The sequence below is a fragment of the Onychostoma macrolepis genome, chromosome 25 (genome assembly GCF_012432095.1).
Source record: "Onychostoma macrolepis isolate SWU-2019 chromosome 25, ASM1243209v1, whole genome shotgun sequence".
Classification (NCBI taxonomy): domain Eukaryota; kingdom Metazoa; phylum Chordata; class Actinopteri; order Cypriniformes; family Cyprinidae; genus Onychostoma; species Onychostoma macrolepis.
Genome location: NC_081179.1, coordinates 15,821,251 through 15,841,243, shown reverse-complemented (window position 1 = coordinate 15,841,243; position 19,993 = coordinate 15,821,251). Strand labels below are relative to the sequence as shown.

General features: G+C 37.4%; 1 protein-coding gene across 1 annotated transcript; it reads right to left on the bottom strand.

The window, feature by feature from the left end:
* Positions 1–3,193: 3,193 nt before the first annotated feature.
* fbxl22 (F-box and leucine-rich repeat protein 22) lies at positions 3,194–19,993 on the bottom strand. Its single transcript, XM_058766552.1, has 2 exons — positions 19,582–19,993; positions 3,194–7,739 (listed from the first exon to the last, which is right to left on the bottom strand). The coding sequence occupies exons 1-2, from the start codon at positions 19,914–19,916 to the stop codon at positions 7,391–7,393; spliced, it is 684 nt and encodes a 227-aa protein (XP_058622535.1). The 5' UTR covers positions 19,917–19,993; the 3' UTR covers positions 3,194–7,390.

Genomic DNA, 19,993 nt, shown 5'->3' with positions numbered 1-19,993 from the left:
AACTAAAAGACATTTGTAGGCCAACACTACATATAGCAAAGCCACTCAGCAGACAGTGTATCGTGAAGTAAACTTGCTTTGAACTCAAGCATGTGCTCCACTTGAAAATTAAGTGAAATTAAAAAGCTCCTGTTTTTTTTACGGGTCTCAAAAGCATCCTTATGTAATGCCCTCTCGCAAGTCTATTGCCTGATCTTAACCCATCACACAGACAAATCACGTTGCGAACATGTGAGATTTGAATTAAGGGAAGTGCACAAAAGGTATTAACATGTAACCGTCCATTAAATTGTTTATTCAGTGTTCAGAAACTTGCTCCGCCCCTTACTGTGATGTCATATCCAACTTATTTTGCAATGCGGAAGTAAGATATTTTCTACTGAATGTGCAAGACTTCCATTTCACTAGTCGCTATTGGTAGATAACTAAGAAGAAAGTGCAGTAAACAGTAAAACTATTTGCGAAAATGTTAATGATTACGACAATAAATAAAAATAATATAAGAAATACCAGCAGATGCATATGTAAAATAACGTGATCATCAAACATGAATCATTATGCATTACAATTATACATAACGTGGGAAACATAATCAGATTACTTTTTTTCAAGTAACTAGTAAAAGTAATGCATTACTTTTAAATTTACAAGAAAACATCTATGCATTTATTCACTGACATTTCTCCTGTCCCGTGTTGAGAGAAATCGTGATTTGGTGCAGAGGCACTTCCTTTTTGTTTTTTTGTTATTAAGAAATAAAGAAGAGAGCCCAGCTCAGCTGACAAAATGTAACGCAAAAGTAACTTAATGCATTACATTCCATAAAAAGTAACTAAATAACGCAATTAGTTACTTTTTTAATGGAGTGCCGCAATATTGTAATGCATTACTTTTAAACGTAACTTTCCCCAACAGTGATTATATGAATCAAAACTGTCTAATATTATCTAGTAAAATGTCGATCCAGGAAGTGGTTTGGGACTGTGCAAGCTTTGGATGTGTTGATATAAGCGATCTATACATCTATGTTTTCTGAATCATCGTTCTGAATCTGATCCAGATGTAGTCTTTTACAAAAATGCGAAAAGACTGCATGATGCTAGAATAAAACAGGGTTTTTTGTTTAAAAGCAGAGGCTCTGTTCTTTGTTTTGACATATTGCATATTCAGATATTCATACAACAGAATATTCTCAGTGCCATTAAGCTTTACTGAAAATTGTAAATGCGACTGCAGATTAACAAAGGTGAGCGACTAAAATTTTAATTAAATTAAATTAAAAAATAAATAAATGTACAATATGACCCCTTCAATGAAGATGCTCTATAGGCATAGCAGTTGAAAATGCATTTTACATTTTATGAATCCCAAACGACCTGCAAAAATCCATTGCAGGACATGAGAGATGCAGTATGAATGGCTATGGATGTGTGCTGGGGTCTAAAAGAGAAGCCAGCGCACCAGCAACCATTCCTGGATGACATAAATCAACTCCCCCTCCCCTTCTTTTCCGCTCAGCCTGTGAATTTCACTACAACGTGACTTCCCTCCCACAGTTTTTACGAAACAGCTCGTGGCCTGAGCTGCCTTTGCATTCCTCCACCCAGAGAGAGAGAAAGAGAAGGAGAAAGAGTCTGTATGTTGTACATGTATGTGCAGATCTTATGTCACAACTTGCCCATGTGCTTCAGTCCAACCAATAAACATCCTCAGTATAATTTATTACCTTCTGCAGCTTGTTTTATAGCTTTCCTTATAACCTTATGTTTGGTTTATATAGCATGTGAGGACAGGCATATGCACAACATGTGATGTTCCCATAGCAATGAGGAGATGTTCCATGGGTTTAAACGCAAGCATGCATTACAGACCAAAAACGTGAGGGAACGGAAGTCACTCGAGACTTTGCATATACATCAATGCCACTATTTGCAGCAACCAGTCTTTCTGGTTTCCAATCAGATGCCTATATTTCTGGCTTACATATACACAGCTGTTGGTCAAGAACTGGATTAGACATTGAGAACCCACATGTGGAGACCCTTACAGGTTGATGCAGGCTGATAATTCATTTCTATAGGCCACCTGGAGGAAACTGGCTCTTATATGGTCTTATAAGCATCTGGCGCGACCTCATAATTCCACTTGAACGACTGCACCTGGAAAAAACGGCTGTGATGCATTTCAAACAATTTGCTTTGAAGTTTATCTAAATTGCTGTAAGGCATTGAAGTTCTTGATCTGAGAACAAATTCTGTTTTGGACTTTTGTTTGATGAAACTTCTATCTATTTTGACATACTTGGGGAAAAAAAGCTTACCAAAACCAAAAATAAAGTCAATTCTTTTACAACGTACACTGTAAAAAAAAAAATTAGGTAAAATTTACGGTAAAAAAACAGCAGCTGTGGTTGCCGGAATTCTACCGTAAAAAATACAGTAACAACATTTTAGGTTTTACGGTTTTAACTTAAATTTACAGTTAAATACTGTAATTTCATTAACTGATATAATGTTAATATACCAACCTATTGAAGTACTGAAATCTGTTTTGTACCTTTGAAATACACTGATAACCACCAAATGCAGGTGGTGATGAGAAAGTCACATGATGAACCAAAGCCCATCACAAGCAGCTTTTAAATAATAACATATATAGAAGGTGCACAGTGTCATTCACACAAGCACTAAACACCATCATGGTGAGACTCATTAAACTGAAATATGCAATAAACATTAATTTAACAACATTAGATATAACATACAACCCTAATAAACATAACTGATAAGAAAAAACTAAGAAGAAACATAGTTATTTCAAAGAAAAAAACATCAAATTCAAACAAAATTTGAAATTCAACGCAGGGAATTCTGGGAACGTCAGTTTTACGGTTTTCCCCTGTAAATTTTACAGGAACTTACCGTTAACCATTTAACAGGTTTTTACTGTAGCATTTTCACAGTTTTTTACCGTTAAAATCATGATCATTTTTTACAGTGATAAAGTAACTTTTGTTACATTACATACATACATTACTGACACTCTATCCTCCAATTTGATACTCTTAAGTGCTTTGACACAATCTGTATTGTTAAAAGCGCTATATAAATAAAGGTGACTTGACATGACTTGACTTTTGCAATTTATTTCATCATAAGAATGAACAAGTACAAAGACACAAGAGATACAGCTAAGAAGTCAAATGACATTTTTAAAGAATTTATAAGGAAGTTGAATAAAAATGGCAACATTTTGGTCTTACAGATGTAAAAACGTTGACAATGTATAGTATTTAGATGACCTTCTTATAATGCATGACAAAATCTGCAAGAATTAAATGATTTTAAATGAACCTTCCTTATTCTTACAAATGCCTGCCAAAAAAATTATTATTGAGACAGTGTTATGGTATTTTGAGCTTTGTCTCACATTTTTAAGGTCTTAAGACCTTCAAAATGTAGCTGTCTCAATATGTTGCTGTCTTTTGTGACATTCTTGCGAATGCCTGGTGAAGATTGTGAGCCTGAAAGTTTCTGTCTCAATATATTACTGTCTCTTACACCATTTTTATTGTATGAATGCCTGATTAACTTTAAAATACCAAAATCTTGCTTTCTCAATACTGGAAGGCTGCATCTAAGGCCCTTTGTGAATGCCTGTTGAAGTCGGTAAGGCAAAAATATTGGCATTTTAATACGTTGCCAACTTTTTACAAATACCTTAAGTTTGAAAGTTTGTAACATTGCTGTATTTATGTGTTGCCTCCTTTTACAACCTTCTCGAAAATGCCTGACAAAGTTTGCAAAGGCGAAAAGTTGATGTCTCATTAAGTTGCCATCTTTTATGACCTTTTTTATTTTTTTTACAAATGCCAGAAGTTCGTAAGTTTGTAACATTGCTGTATTTAAATGTTGGCTTTTACGAACTTCTAAAAAATACCTGAGAAAGTGTGTAAGACCCAAACATTGGCATCACAATATGTTGCCATCTCATACAACTTTGTTACGAATACCTGACAAAGTTTGCAAAAACAGGCCTAAACATCGATTGCTCAAGAATTTGCTGTTTTTAAGTAAGTTTAAACTCTTTTGCAAGACCTAGCAACTGTTTGTCTGCCATTACTACCTATACAACATTTTAGATGGGTGATAGGTGTTTGATTGTTTTCTATCAAAATAAAAATAGCTTTTTAAATGATGTTTCTGATACTCATCATTGGCTGAAAGCTTTTAAAAAACAAAATAGAAGAAATAGACGTTGCAATGTGCTTTATGACCTCCTCAGAGATTGTGCATGCCCATTGTAGACTACACAGATCCGACGGTTTACTGCAACCAGTGTAGCTTCAGGCTGATCACACACATTAGCGGCCCAATGCTGTCTACAGCCAATCAACACTAAACTTACTGTTGCCCTTGGGTGTTAACTAGTTCTCTGTTTTGAGAAAATACAAGGGCTACACTCTAGCATTAGTAGCGTGAAAAACTTTTTTCTTTGAAAGGCCACTGCAGTTTCTTGGCTCCATTGCCTAATTGCTTACACGTGATCGTGCACATAAATAGTGTCTAAAGTTTTCCACCTTTCTAAATCTGTTTGCTGGACCCCTGACATTATCAAACGCTTGAGAAACATTAACCAGATTACATAACCACTTGGAATGGATTGACATCCACAACAAAGAAATACCTGATTGAGTAGATTTAGGCAATCACAGCATGCTGATCATGTTTTGCCACTCATTTGACCTCTCGAAGTCTTACAAAATGTCACGGCCAGTACCATTTCTTGACTTCACAGGGCCGAGATGAGAGTTTTATGGGTGGACCACGAGTCACAGGCCCTCCTTGTTGTCCTGGTCATGGGAATTTTTATAAAGCATTGATTAGACGGATGTTATCTAACCGTCTTCATTTCAAGTACACAATAACAGGCTTTTTTTACAACGATAAATGACATTACATAATTAAAGGCATTACTTGAGTTTTTTTCCTTATGTAACTTGAGTGCAAAACCTTGAGCAAAAGAAAGAGAGTGAGAGTTGGAAAGAGATACAGATAACAGGAATGAGAGAGAAAGAAAGAATTATCCCAATATTATTTCACCCTCCAGCCTTCAATCCATCGTGAGGAACATCCTGTGGAGAACGCTGGCTTTGAAACAAGGGACTTTCTGTTAAGACACATTACAGATTATTTTGTTTTTCTAAATATATCTCCAATAATATTACGGACTATTTAGGGACAGAATGTGCGATTGTTCTTCATGCAGCCTTGATGATGCCCTGAGGAGTTGAGGAAACTCTACTTGTGTGTTTGACTGAATTACATACACTTGAAAAAGGTCAAACAGGCATAATCGAGGAAGAACAAATTCTGTGACTCCAAGAGGCAAGAACATCTATTTTCGCTGCAATTACGACGCAAAATAGCATGGTCACGTGGACAACACAGACACTGGCAAACCTACTTCTACACTCTACAGCTCTTACATAATATGTTTCTAATCACAACGCTGGAAGACGTCCAACATGGCCTCAAATAACTCTGTGCAGGCTTTAGGTCATAACTCTCCTTTAAGACAAGATAGCTACAGCTCGTCTCCTTGCGTCCTCTAAAATAAAAATTACATTAGCTCTTTAATTTATATCCAAACCTCTGCACAAAGCCTGCAAATATTGTTATAAAACAGATAGTTCCGGTCCTGATGCTTTGATAAAGCTGTGACAAAATATAGCTATAAAAGATTATTGCTGTTATAAAACAGCAATATGATAAAAGGCACCAATGTTTAATTTATTAATAGCTGGAATAACTTGTAAGTAATACAGTTAATAAGTCTAAACATAGCTTTTTTGTTGCCAAGCAATTTAGCAAATTGGTGAAGAAATATTCTGTGTCCAAAAATGTTTTTCCTTGAAACTCATTTCATCTAAAGTATTTCAAATGAAGTAGGATGTCTAAAAATGCATGATAGTAGAAAAATCCCCAAATTACCTTATGCATTCACAGAGTTGAATATATGGGACAATGTCAATGCTAATATGCCATGTAAAATATGGAATGTATTTATACTGAAATGTATTTATATTGCATATCTTAAAAAGACATGCACATTGCAAATACATTAAGTTCTCATCATTCTCCTATAGAAAATGTATTCCTTGGTATAACTGAGTTTTGACAGGTCACATCCTGCGGCAACCAGGACAACGCCTGGCAAAAATTGCAATGGCATGGATGCCGCCCAGTGGACGGCGAAGGCGAGGAAGGCCAAAGAAGACCTGGCGAAGAACATTCAAAGAGGATTTAAAGCGAGCTGGCGTTAAATGGGAAGAAGTTGAATCTCATGCTGCCAATCGCTATCAGTAGAATTTGCTTGCTGCCCAATGTGCCTTGTAGCACAGAAGGACCTAAGAAGAAGATTATTGAGATATATAAGAGATCTCAGTTATCTGAGGTTAATATTTGGTCTCTATGGGTAGCTAGGTTTTCTTATACTGTGTATTTTAGTATGGATGAAATGCTGCTTTGACCAATGAGCAAACAACGGTTTTATAATACAGGATGAATTAATTAATTTTCTTAATGAAATATAGTTTTACAGAAGTGATAACAATGCTTTGTTCCTCTTTTGTATAAAAGCATCCGCTAAATGCATAAATAATAAATGCAGTAAGGCACGTAATGCCATGGTGTATAGTGAATATTGTACCTCTGGTGTGTTATTCCTATATACTGTGTATATATATATATATATTATATTCACAATGTAGTATGGCCTCTTGTACCTTATTGCTTAATAAATGTCATGCAGAAAGGCTGTATGTAAACCTGTGCTCTGTCAAATATTGTTCTTGCATAATTAGGAGGAAGTCCAAAACCCGCAATGAGGATAACCAGCTATGAGTTGTTCCAGAACTAACCTAGATTATGCAACCAAAACATGCTGTGCTTTTAATAAATACTGTCTTTCACAGAGTTTGCAAATGTTTTATTATCAAAACCTAATATTTGGTTGAAATTTTTGGACTGGGCCACTGCCCTGCATATTGAATACTTAGTCTTTGTACTGTGTACTTGACCGCTGAGTCATTTCAGGGAGCCAAATTGTCAAACAAACAAACAAATGAAAAACAACCCAGAGAAGAAACAAAAAATGAGTTTGAAAGGAGAATGAATTTTGGTGATAAAATAAAATAGTAGAAAGGTTGGAAGACTGAATGTAAACAAGGAAAATGAAACTGGAATGAAAACTTCCGAGATGAAGACTGACTTTCATGGAAACTTGAAATTACAAAAGAAACAGTGAAAAAACAAAACTGGACCATAATTGCACTGGACAGTGCTGTGAACCTCAATTTGACACGAGGTCTCTAGGTAGCCTCTAGCTGTCAGGAGAAGATCAAGAACTTCTGCAGAGCTCTCCTGATCTGTGTTTTCTCCTCAGGCTTGCTGTCTGGAATCATATCGGCACTGTGTAACGCGCTCAGGTGCACTTCTGGTCTCTTGTCCCTGACCTCCTGCAGCCCTGCCTGGGTCACGTTACGACAGAAGTCCACCCTCACGTCTGTGAGACTGTGGCCGTGGTCCACAACAGCCTGAAGGACAGAGTCAGTCATCCGAGTGCAGTTTTCTAGACTAAGGCTGTGTAGCCTCCTGCAGCTTTGTAGCGCGTTAATAACATCACGGTCCGTAATGTGCCCACATCCAGACAGAGTCAGCGAGAGTAGATTTGGACACCTAAAACAACAACAACAACAAAAAATAAATAATTTTGGCATGCTGATAGACAGGAATAATAATTGAAAAGTGCAATATGCAGTGCATGCATGTTGGTTTCAGGCTGGTGTAGATTGAACAAGTGAATTAATAACAAACAACAGTCTGTGTTGAATAATTTCAATGCTGCTTGTTTTCAGACAGGTTTCCTTGAACACGCCCCCTGTATGTCACTGGTCGATTATACTGACAGCCCCACCCCCAAACTCATGCCATTGGTTGAGTCAGTGTTGCTATGCAGGCTGGTCAGGTCTTTTCAAACAAAGAACAATGTTTTGAAAGACTTTTTGTGGGATTCAATTTAAAAGCAACTAACTTACCGTCGTCTTTGCATTTTAGACTTGAATAATGTAATTTTTTTAAATACACACATTCAAAACTGCATTAAGTGACAGAGAACTTAATTGAATTGTAAAGATCATATTAAATGTGGCAATACAATCAAAACCATTCAAACAGGTTTCATCGAATGCTCTCCTGTCTGCTATTGGTCAAACAAACACAGCTCTACCCCAAACTCACCCCATTGGTTGAGCCTGTGTTGCTGAGTAATGCTGGTCAGAATTCTCAAACAATAGAGAAATGTTTTGAAAATGCCACAGAGACAGTGTTTGGAATCAACAATGACTTAGGGTGAATCCCATTTCACTGTCTTACCCCTTCCCCTACCCCTTCGTCTTACCCCTAGCCCTTGTCCCTCGAAATCGAGTGGTAAGCACTAGAGGTGAAACATACCCCTATGAAATGAGACACCACTTGGTTACGGTTACGTCATCATACACCGTCGCTAGCTGGCTGCTACGTCACCAGAGCCGACAAGTGTTGACCACAAACTTTGGATCGTTTTACAAACTTGTTAAAACTGTAGACATGCATGGAGTCCATTCAAGGCTAGTCTGCGGGACTGTTGTGCAACTCAGCAATGTAACGTTAGTGTAGCAAACTAGCGATTTTTTTAAACATTTCAATTAAGAACATGGTTGCAAATATATATGTACAGGACTGTCTAGAGCACAAAACAAGACTGTCGTAATTTTTAAATAAATTATTTAAGCCGAAAATACTTGAATACTTGATGATCTGGCCGCCATTGTTGCCGGTTGCGCAGTGTGTTCTGGGTACCCCTTGGTTTCAAGTAAGCTCGTGAAAATGCTTGGTTTTAAGGGGTATCTACCACTTCCCTTAGCCCTACCCTCGATCAAAGCGAGAATTGGGATAGCCCTTACTCTCACGTGAGCAGCAAAACTAAGGGGAAGGGGTAAGACAGAGAAATGGGATTCACCCTTAGACTTGTCTCTGCATATTACATTTGCATCAAAGAAAAATCTTTAGTAATTCTTCTTAAGTACTTTAACCAAAAACACGCACTTACAGACTTAAGAAAATTATTACATAATTTAATATTTTATTAAACGCACTGATAGAATCAACAACATTCAAACAGGTTTCTTGAATGCTCAGCCATCTGCTATTGGTTAAACAAACACATAGCTCCGCCCCAAACTCACCCCAGTGGTTAAGCCCGTGTTGCTGTGTCAGGCTGGTCCGAATTGACCCTTCACAAAAACCCGCCCTCCTTAGTTCCTGTTGCTATGTCCAACAAACAACGCTGCTCTCACACTACACATCATATTCTCATGCAGTGATAAATTCATTGCGGAGCAAAGAGTAAACTCACAATGCGGTGACAGACAAGACAGATCAGGTTACTTTAAGTATGAAACATGGTCTCAGCTTTTGTCATTTTTTTAAGAAATACCGTTTTGTGGCTCTTTAATGTGTCGTGACAGATCGTTGTAGCGCCTCTGTTCAAGCGGCACACGTGAACCGATCGTCTTTTCATATTTACTAGTTATAGCACGAAATAAACATGAAAACGTATTTTATTTCAACCGCGGAAAGACATCAATAAACAATTTTTCAAGTTTAAGTCCACCAGAGTTAATCTATTCTCTTGTCTGATTTGTTTGTCAGGGCAAAATGGTGGATTCGGCGTTATGATTGGTCAGATTGCCTGTCAATCAAACTCTTTGTGGACGGTCAATTATCAAACAACAGAAAAATGTTTTGAAAATGTCATAGAAATACAATGTTTAGACTTAATTTTTCGTTTCTTTTTTGGGAAATCATTCACAAACAGCGTAGCTATACTTGTCTCGTCATATTAATCTAGTATCAAAGAAAGTATTTTCATCAAGAAAGACACCTTTAAGTAATTAGACAGTGAAAAAATAGATTATGAATTTCACATATGTAATGATTGCTTGTAAGAAAATTGGCCGTCAGAAATTAACTGGTTGGAAAACACACTAGCTTACCGCATTACAAATGCTTTTCACTCCTCGGGGGACACATAAAATGGTAGACTGTATAATAAAGGTGTTGTCAATAGACAGTAATTGACACATATTGCAACATAGTAACTGTAACCCAAGACTTTAGGCAGTAATTTATGTAGCCCCATCATGCATTTGCATGGTATTATACAAAGCATAGCATAACAAAAACCATTCCCTAAGTCAGTGTGTGCTGTATCAGCTGTTTTTGCCACATAAACACAGCTGGTGCTCTTGCTAAATAGCACCAGCTGAAAGCCGAGTCGTTTCTCATGCCCACACCAGCGAGCTCGGGCAGCAGGAACCTTCTGCACCGGCTACTGGCGAGTCGCCCTTCTGCGTGTCCGTGATTCTCCTCTGCTGCAGCCTGCTGGTGGACTCACACGGGGTCACACACGCTCACACGGAGCGAGCTAATGGCTGTAGCTTTGAGATGTCATTCACGTTTACTGATGCAGATTATATAAACTCTTACATAATCTTACCACTTAACCACATGTGAGACCGGCACATTCCAGCCGCCTGTAAGTGTTATGAGCACTGTCCCAATAACCCTGGCCATGGGGCGGATCTCACACTACACGTGCCATTGCTTTTATTATCGCAGACGGCCATCGGTGACACAGACGGTCTGATAAAGGGATCAGCAGGAGAGGAAGGATGAGAGAAGCTCCCAAGAATTCAAAGCCTCAGGGATCGGTTAGTTAGTTTCTGCCGGAGCAGCTTTCAGCCATTGTGTTTGAGCGGGAGGAGCTTTCAGAGCTGGCCAGATGAAGTAAACACACCAGATATATGCGTCGCATCATCCCCGGTTACATAAGCATGCCTTCCTCTGGTAGCTCCACCCTTCTCTTGTGCAGATGTTTTGTTTGCTTTGGTTTTTTTAAAGGCATTTCCATCAAACAGGCTTAATGAAAAACTAACAAAGACTTAACTAAGTCTTATTTTACTTAGCTTCTGAGAACGAAGCTGGGTGTGGGGAGCCAAAACCCTACTAATATTTTCCATATCACAAACCGTGAACTTTCCCCATGTGGATACGGCCTCTGTAGACATCCCACACGTGGCACGACGGTAATTTACCAGGATTTTGATTCAGCGCTTTTTCTTTGAACTCATAGAGTCATCACAGTGACAGTAGTCTTTCAAGAGACTAATGTCACATTTGGGACGCTGTGGAGGGTGTGTCTAGGGCTGTAGGACTGAGGCTGGAGACTTCTTTTCCCTGAAGCGGCCTTAATGAACGTCAACAGAAAAAGTCCCACACAGAAGATGGATGTGGTCAAATGTAGTTGCGTTCTTTATTTTCTTAATTTTTTTGGTTTCTAATAGCCTGTTTTCAGAAATGGTTTTATTCATCATGCATCTGTAACATCTGTAACAAATGCACACATTTTGGAGCCAAAGGTCTACAGGAGATCAAAGCGGTCAAATTGTTGTCTTTTTGAGATTTACAGGCCCCCAAAAGCCAAGGGCTGCCTAAAATTATTTTCATATATGAGATGTGCATTAAGTGCGGACATGCGAACGCTTGCTGTTTACGGTGTTTATTACCACGTGTTGGGAAGGTTACTTTGGAAATGTAATAGGTTACAGATTACATGTTACCCTACTTAAGATGTAATAAGTAGTGTAACTTTTCAATTACTTTATTAAAGTAATGTAACTGATTACATTTGATTACTTTTTGATTACTTTTCTAAATTTCAAATGTTTTCGACTGTTAATCATTTTCAAACATGTTAACCAGACAGGGTTAACCTTACAGTAGTGCTCAACACTGATTGCTGTCAGACTTTCGAAATCCTTTATCACTTGAATTAAGATTATAATATTTTCATTTTAAAGGAGACATTGGATGAAAAATATCTTCATTTGCATATAAATGTGTCTTAGCAGTTTGTGGACACAACCACCCTACAATGATAGAAATTCACTCCTTTTTTTGATCTCCCAAAAACCTAAACAGTCTCAATTATCAAGCCATTTTGATTTTGGAGTGAATAACCAGCGCTCTCTTCCTTCAATACCATGACTGAGGTGAGACCCTTGAGCAAGGCACCAAACCCCCAGCTGCTCCCCGGGCGCCGCAGCAATATGGCTGCCCACTGCTCCGGGTGTGTGTTCACGGTGTATATGTGTGTGTGTGTGTGTGTGTGTGTGTGTTTACTACTGTGTGTGTGCACTTGGATCGGTTAAATGCATAGCACAAATTCTGAGTATGGGTCACCATACTTGGCCACATGTCACTTCACTTCACTTTCACTAAATTAGTTTATGTCTGGCTGCGCAAATCATTTTACTCCAGACTTCTGAATGAGGGACAGTTCAAGGCAGGTTTTGTTAAAAAGTTAAAACTCAAGGATGGATCACTTCCACAGAAGAGAGGGGCGGGGTGAGCAGTGCTCATTAGCATGTAAAGAGATATGCACTGAAACGAGTACCTGTGAACAGAGCTGTTTTTGACAGGGTAAAAAGGGTGTTGTTTTACACGACCACTGAGACCATTTCAAGAAGACCCTAATGAATCATACCACCTTGTGGAAAATGGGCATCCGATGTCCCCTTTGAAGCACAACCACCACAAAATCAGACTTACTTTAAAATCATGCAGATTTAAAGGTATACAGATTTAAAATCATAACAAGAAATAATTTAATAGCAATGATACTGTTTTTGAAATCAAATATTTGCATAGCTATGACAGGAAACACTGGATCTAACAATGCCTTACAAAAAAAAAAAGAGTTAATCTAAAAAAAAAATAAAACATATACATAAACCCATATAGGAAATATAAGAGTTATCGGATAAGCATGTTATAAACTTCTGAAACATTGGTGTTTCATATTTTAGAGCAGTCACTGCAATTTATGAAAGAAGTCAATTAAATCTGTATGTGGGGTGTGTGTGAAAAAAATCAGATGTAACCCCCTTTGTAATCCTTAACATTTTCATAAGTAACTAGCCTAATTTAATTACACATTTTTACTAAGTAACTGTAACTGATTACAATTACTTTTATTTTGTAATTAAATTACGTAATTTCGTTACATGTAACTAGTTACTCCCCAACACTGACCAAGACAACCGTCTGCGTGTCTGAGTTGAACGTGCTTCTTGTATATCCTGCTTGTAGCAAATGAAAATATAATGCATCTGAAGCTGACTGCCGCACGAGCTCAAGGTCTCTCTTTCCCAGCACGCACACACCTCTCTCTCTAAGCGAGCAGCTGAAAGGAGCTGCGCTTTCAGTTAAAACACAGATATGTTGCTTCTCTAATTTTACATGCAAGTATAGCCAAAATCACAGCACAGCTATTGTCTTTATCTTATGTGTAGCCTATTTGAGTTCATCAGACGACGACACGATTATAAATCAGGATTTTTGAGCAGATTAACATCTTGGAAGGAAGAGCTGGTTATGTAGTCTTAATGGGTTAATGAAAACAATTTTATTGAGAATTTAGCTGCATCAAAATACAGTATGTGGCACAGAGAGGCAAACAAATAATAAATAATAAATGTACATTTTGCATGTTCAGAAGAAGTTAGCTGCCCTGTCGTGTGAAAATGTAAACAGGTTTGTGTAAATAAATTGCTCAAGGCAAAGAAAGAGAAGTATATGAACCTGGTATCACTGATAAAAATGATTTTGTGGTGAAGTAAATACTACAGAAAAACAAAAGTGATTTCTACATTAAATAATTGAGTTCAGGCAAGAATTTAAATAAAATAGTAAATTCAATATTAGTACTCAATTTAAGCTTGTAGAATTTAAAGTTTGAACTTATAAGTATATTTTACTTGGAACTGTTTGTTATTTTTACAAATATTGTTTAAGTAAATATCAACTTCATGATCCTGTTGTTCCCATCATGCACTTGGGCATGAATAATTAATAATTAATAAAACATTTTTTGCTGTTTTCGAGATGTATTTACACTGTTTTGTGGTTGCTTTTGTTGTTGGGTTAAGTAACTTGCTGTTTTGTGACATCTTGAGTTCATTTTTTACTCAAAATGACCCATTCATTCTCAAACACTATTCACTGATTGTCACCGTCATTGTGTATCATGTGCCAAGTATTCAGGTCTCTGTGTTCATTCATTTAATAACTATATTGAGTCAACATATTACCTTAAATTTAATAACGAGCAGTCTACTTGCTTACATACCTGCTTGTAACTTAACCACATGCTTTATAGGCATTTTTTTCTTCAGTGCTATGTTGTTTGAGTAAAGTTTACAAACCATGACTGAGTGAAATGTACTTGAGTATTGTAGGGTAAACTTAAAATAATTCTCTACCTGGCCACGTTAAATGTACTTATTTCCTTTACTAATTTTAGATAACTTAGTTAAGTACATTTGACTTAATTCCGCATTTAAATTTTACTTAAAACATATGCGTGCAAAACCTGTCGGAACCAATAGTCTTCAGAAAAGTTTCGATGACATTTTCATTTTACCTGATAAAGTATCATTTATGAGCTGAGCGCTGCTTTGTTTACAGCCGTTACCGGGGGAAACCGCTATATTTCTGACATTCCAAAAGCACCTCCTACTAGTCATTTTCAATAATCAGTCTGCAGTTTTTGTTCAGACCAATGCAAAAATCCACCCACATAAACCCGTTTTAAATAATATAATAATTTATACTTCTGACTCATCCCTTTTCTTTAAAAAATGGTTTAAAGGTTCAGTTGTGAGGTTTATCATTTTATAATTTATTTTGTTTTTTTATTAAAGCTTGTATCTCAACGGTAAATCAATTGCTATTTCGTGGTCCATACAACATGAAAGAATAAAAGTGTCTGCTAAATGAATAAATGTAAATGTAAATGAAAGAATCCCATTGTTACATGTACATGAAAAATGTAGAAACATTGAGCTCAACCTGTGGGGCACCATTGTGCAGCAGCAAGCATCACGACAAAAAAGGAACCTCAAGGTTGATCTAGGTAAATGTGTGCAAATGTATAGGGCCCCATTCCTATATTTGCCTGGGGCCCCCAATTCACTAAATCCGCCACTGAGTTTAGGTATTGGGTAGAATTAGGGATTCAGAATATGGTCATGCAGAATATGTGCTTTATAAGTACTAATAAACAGCCAATATATTAATAATTGGCATGCTAATAAGCAACTAGTTAATAGTTAGAATTAGTCTAAAGTGTATACTAAAGTGTTACCAAATATTCTAGGTAGGAAACCATTATTTTTTGTGTTCATTTTTGGCTGTGACAATTTCATCTGAATTTGGTTCTCAATTTTAATAGATGCCAAGAGTAAGTTGGCAAAAGGTGTTCAAGAAAGAAAAAGAAAATAAAAGTTTTATTTGAAGAATAAAACTAGATCCCTGCATGAACTTAATGACACCATCTGAGACTGTCTCTTCCCCAGGCGCTTAGTGTTTTATACATTTTCCTGCAGCTGAAATGTATTGCCACAATGGCGTCAGCAAGTGTGTGTGTGTCTTTGTAGGAAAGTGAGCGAGACAGAAACACACACACAGTGCACAGAGACTGCGACGCACATGTGCATTCCACCCTCATCAACAAAGAACTGATTGTAGGCTCCACCTGCCAATGCAAATCACGAGAGGAGAGCTCACAAGGGAGGGACTTCACTCTGAGGAACGTATTTCTGCTTCTCTCCAATTTCATCATGTGTGGCTCCAATTTTCTCTGGTCAAAGAACAACTGGCACTGCACCGATGAACCCACAATGTAACATCAAAAACTTCTTAACCTCAAAAGAACCCTTTTAAGAACCCTCAATAACCATCTTGAGTTGGCTTTGGTTCTTTGGAGAATTTTGCACCCTGGTGTGAGAACCTCTTCAAAGTCCTTTGTACACTTCAGATCTTGTCTACTGATTCTTAAGACGGATCAGAAAATGGCATGCTGATCTGAAGAGCCTCTAATGAACATAAAGACAAAAACAACCATATAATCTTTAAAATAAAGGTTCTGTGGTTCCATTGAGAACTTTTAATATCCATGGAACCTTTCAATTACACAAAAGGTTCTTTAATTGTGCAAAAAAAGATTCTTCAGTTTAATCATATATTCTTCACAGAAAGGGAAAAAATGGTTATTTTAAGAACTGTTCACTGAAAGGTTTTAAGGGAACCAAAATGGTTCTTGTATATCATTGCTGTGAAGAAAACTTACTGATTTCATCATCAGTTGTTCCAGGGGCCTGTACTATGATGGTAGATGAACAAATTCAGAGTTACACAATTAGTTTCGAGTTGACAAAACCAAACCGCTTCAATCCGGCTTTGTTGGTACCATGATGCTGATCATCAACTTTCTTAGTCAACTCAGGCTTTGATCCTGAGTTTGTGAAGCACGTGCACATGAATGTATGACATCACTGGCAAACAGCCAATCACGAGCCTTGGTTAAAGGTTTTGCTAAAGGTTAAGAGATTGAAGAATATAATGAATTTAAATGCATTTACAATGAAAAAAGTACTTGTTCGTAAAAGAGGACAAATAAAAGAAATGATCTTGCTTTATCAGTGCAGTCATAAGTGAAACTTTTTAAGTTAGTTTATATAGTTGGAAATATACAGCAACTCGAACATGTAAGGTCAGATTTAGTCATTTTTAAAGCATTATGTATTGATTCTACAGCTTATTTATACTACATACGATCTATTAACGTTCATTTAAAATAAATGATTTATAATAACCGTTAAACTAAAATTGCTTGTGTGTAATGGATTAATAATAATGTAAATCATATAATTATATAAATCATATAAAATAACTATTAACTAAGTAATTATCATCAAAGCCAGACATTTTTTTATTTTTTATTTTTTTGTACTAGTGACCTTTAATTTGGAGCAAGATGAACTGGGGAAGTGACATTTTTTGTGTCAGACACGTGTCACTTTGCTCACATCTGATTGGTCCATTTCCTGCCCCGGAGCAGGTTAGCTGTGGAATGTAAATTACTATGATAATAAACGCAGCTAAAAGCCAAGCCACTTTCATGGTTCCTAAAACCCATGGTGCAAACTAAACTGAAAATGACCTGGCTAGCCAGATAAACCGGCTTCATGGTACAGACCCCAGATCTCTGGTCAAAAAAAAACATCCGTCTTCACACTATTCCTTCATACTTAAAATTAAAGGTTTTAATTGGTACCAATTGCCAAATATGTTTTGTGTTCTATAAACATTTATCATCTTGTTCTTGAGGAAACCGTCAGTGCACTGTTACCTTAAAGAACCAACCAAAACACTGACCTGAGGAACCTATAACATTAAAAAAATTCAAAACCTTCTAATCTAAATGGTTCTTTAGAGATGGAAAAAGTTCTTAATGTTTCATACTACGTTCTTCAGATCAATAACTGTAAAGTCTGGCTCTTATCTGAGGGTGATGCAAAGAAGAAACCTTTTTTTTTTTATTATTTTAAGAGTGTTTTGCCAAATCACAGAGTTTCTTTTTTGCTCATAAGTGAGGTTACTGTGCAAAACAGCAGCGGGAGAAACCGCAGAGCTCCATCACGTCTCCCGTTATTATTGGCTGCCTGGAAGAGGCTGTACAGATCTTCCCTTAAAACTCCAGAGGATAATTCAGCTGTGCACTGCATGCTACTCCACAGACCTCGTGTCACTCAAAACTTGAGGCAAACTGCATTCCCAGCCTCAGCATGCTTCGAACACAAGCCGCATCTATCGGTGGAAGACTGTGATGACGTGCTTGCTTGAAGCTAAAATGTGTTTCTGATGAACGTTTAAGGAACGGAGGTTTGAGCAGATCCCCATTAGACTAACACTGGCAGAGTTAAATGGCTACGTGAGGAACGCTCATGCTGAAGTACGTTTAAGCTTCCCACCATACTGACGTCTTTTCCTTAAAAAAACATCATGCTACGTCCTAAAGTATCCGTGTTCCTTGAAAACAGACGTTTCTAATTGCTGAACGCTCTGTACTCATGCAAACCTCCTCAACTCATAACAGAACCTGGTAAATGAGTAATGCTGTTAACACACAAAAACAAAAGGATGAATGGTTGGCGTATTACTCTGTTCTTTAAATAATTGTGGTAAAACATACTTTGGGTGACGGTCCCACAGCTTCCTGTTGACTGAAGGGTCTGTGGTGTGGTCTGATGGGCCAGTTGTTGCAGAAAATGTTTAAAATTGCAGTGCCTTTGCTTCCATTTACAATCTTTAATATAGGGATTACATTTTATTTCCTTCCTAAGCCAGATAGAGTTCATAAACATTAAATTGCGACTTGTTTTACCATGAGTTTAAAATATTTTGATGATTTTGTGACTTGAAGAGTTAGTTCTTACAAAAATGTCATTATTTAATCACCCTCATGTCGTTCCAAACCTGTTTGACTTATTTCAAATGGGGAACACAAAAGCTGATTTTTCAAAGAATGTTCAAGCTGCTCTTTTCCATACAACAAAAGCAGTTACTAGATGTTTTCAAGGTCCAAAAAACCATATAAACACTATAAAAGCATCATAAAAGTAGTCACTATGAAGTCTGTAGAAGCAGTACAAAAAAATTAAGTCAGCATGAAGCGGAAAATGTGAGTCTTTTCTCGAATGAGAAAAAAAAAACTAGACTTGATTTCATCCATTGGGAATTTATTTGATATTTTTCATTTGCAAATCGCTGCAATCTCATGTGAGTAACAGGTTGCTGGAGGTTATGGATTGAAACACATCAGGCTCTTGGAAAAACATTCCAGTTTGCAAGTCATCGGAGAAGAGACATTGTTGCAATGGGGAAAGGATGTGCATGTTTTTGATTAAAGAGTTAAAAAAATACTGTGCACATGATGTGCGCATTTATAATAAACACATCACACAGCATTACCCGAAATATAAGCAATGTCCATTTTGATTTCATGGTGACTTCAAGTTATTGTTTACTGACAATCATTCCCTCCACCATAGCTTTCAAATCTCATTTGCTCTTGTGCATATCGAACTCGACAGGTCATGATCAGTTATGAAACAAAAATCCAATGTGATTTGGTGTCACTGATGTAAAACCTAGGGTCAACGCAGCTTTATGCACCAAGTTTGAAAATATGCAAGCGCAAATGAGATTCGAGCACTATGGCAAAAACTACAAAAATTTGAATTTGTCACACAAATTGGACATATTGCTTTTGGACAAAGTTTATGCTAATAGTTTATATTTTACACCATTTGAATGCCATTGGATACTGTTGTTTACAATGGGACAGATCTATGCAAACATTCTTCTTTGACAGTTTGGAAAACGCAAGGGTCAGTAAACGATCACGGAAACTTAATTTTGGTGCCATTACTATTCTTTTAAAAATAAAACTGGATGTGGGATTCATTAAGATTACTTCATCTGTCTAAATATATCAGGGTAGCAACATCTGCCTGTCCAAGATCAAACCAATGACAAAATGAATGTTGAGGCCAAGAAAAACAGAAACACTCACATGTGGCAAACACGCTCCAGGAAGTCATTGACGAGGCTCTCGTGCTTCCTGCAGAGGTCCTTCTGGAATGTGGTCTTCATCCAGTCCTCAATGTTGCACACTTTGACCCTGCTCGAGTGCCAGCATACAGTCAGGTACCTTAGCGAAGGGCCCAGAACATAGTTGTCCCTCCTCAGCTCGCACGGAGACCTGAAGTGAAGTAGCGTCCACAGCTGTGGGTCCAGGAAGACCTGTCTTAGTCGTACGCAGGTTAGGGACAGACTGCGGCGACTGTCCTTGTCTAGGTATGAAAAAAGGTGTAGCAAACACTCCTGATCTAGTTCTGTGAGATGCATAGCAAGACAGGAGACAACCACAACAACCACAAAGCAATGATGGGACAACGGCGTGTCTCGTGTGGCCTGGATTTGTG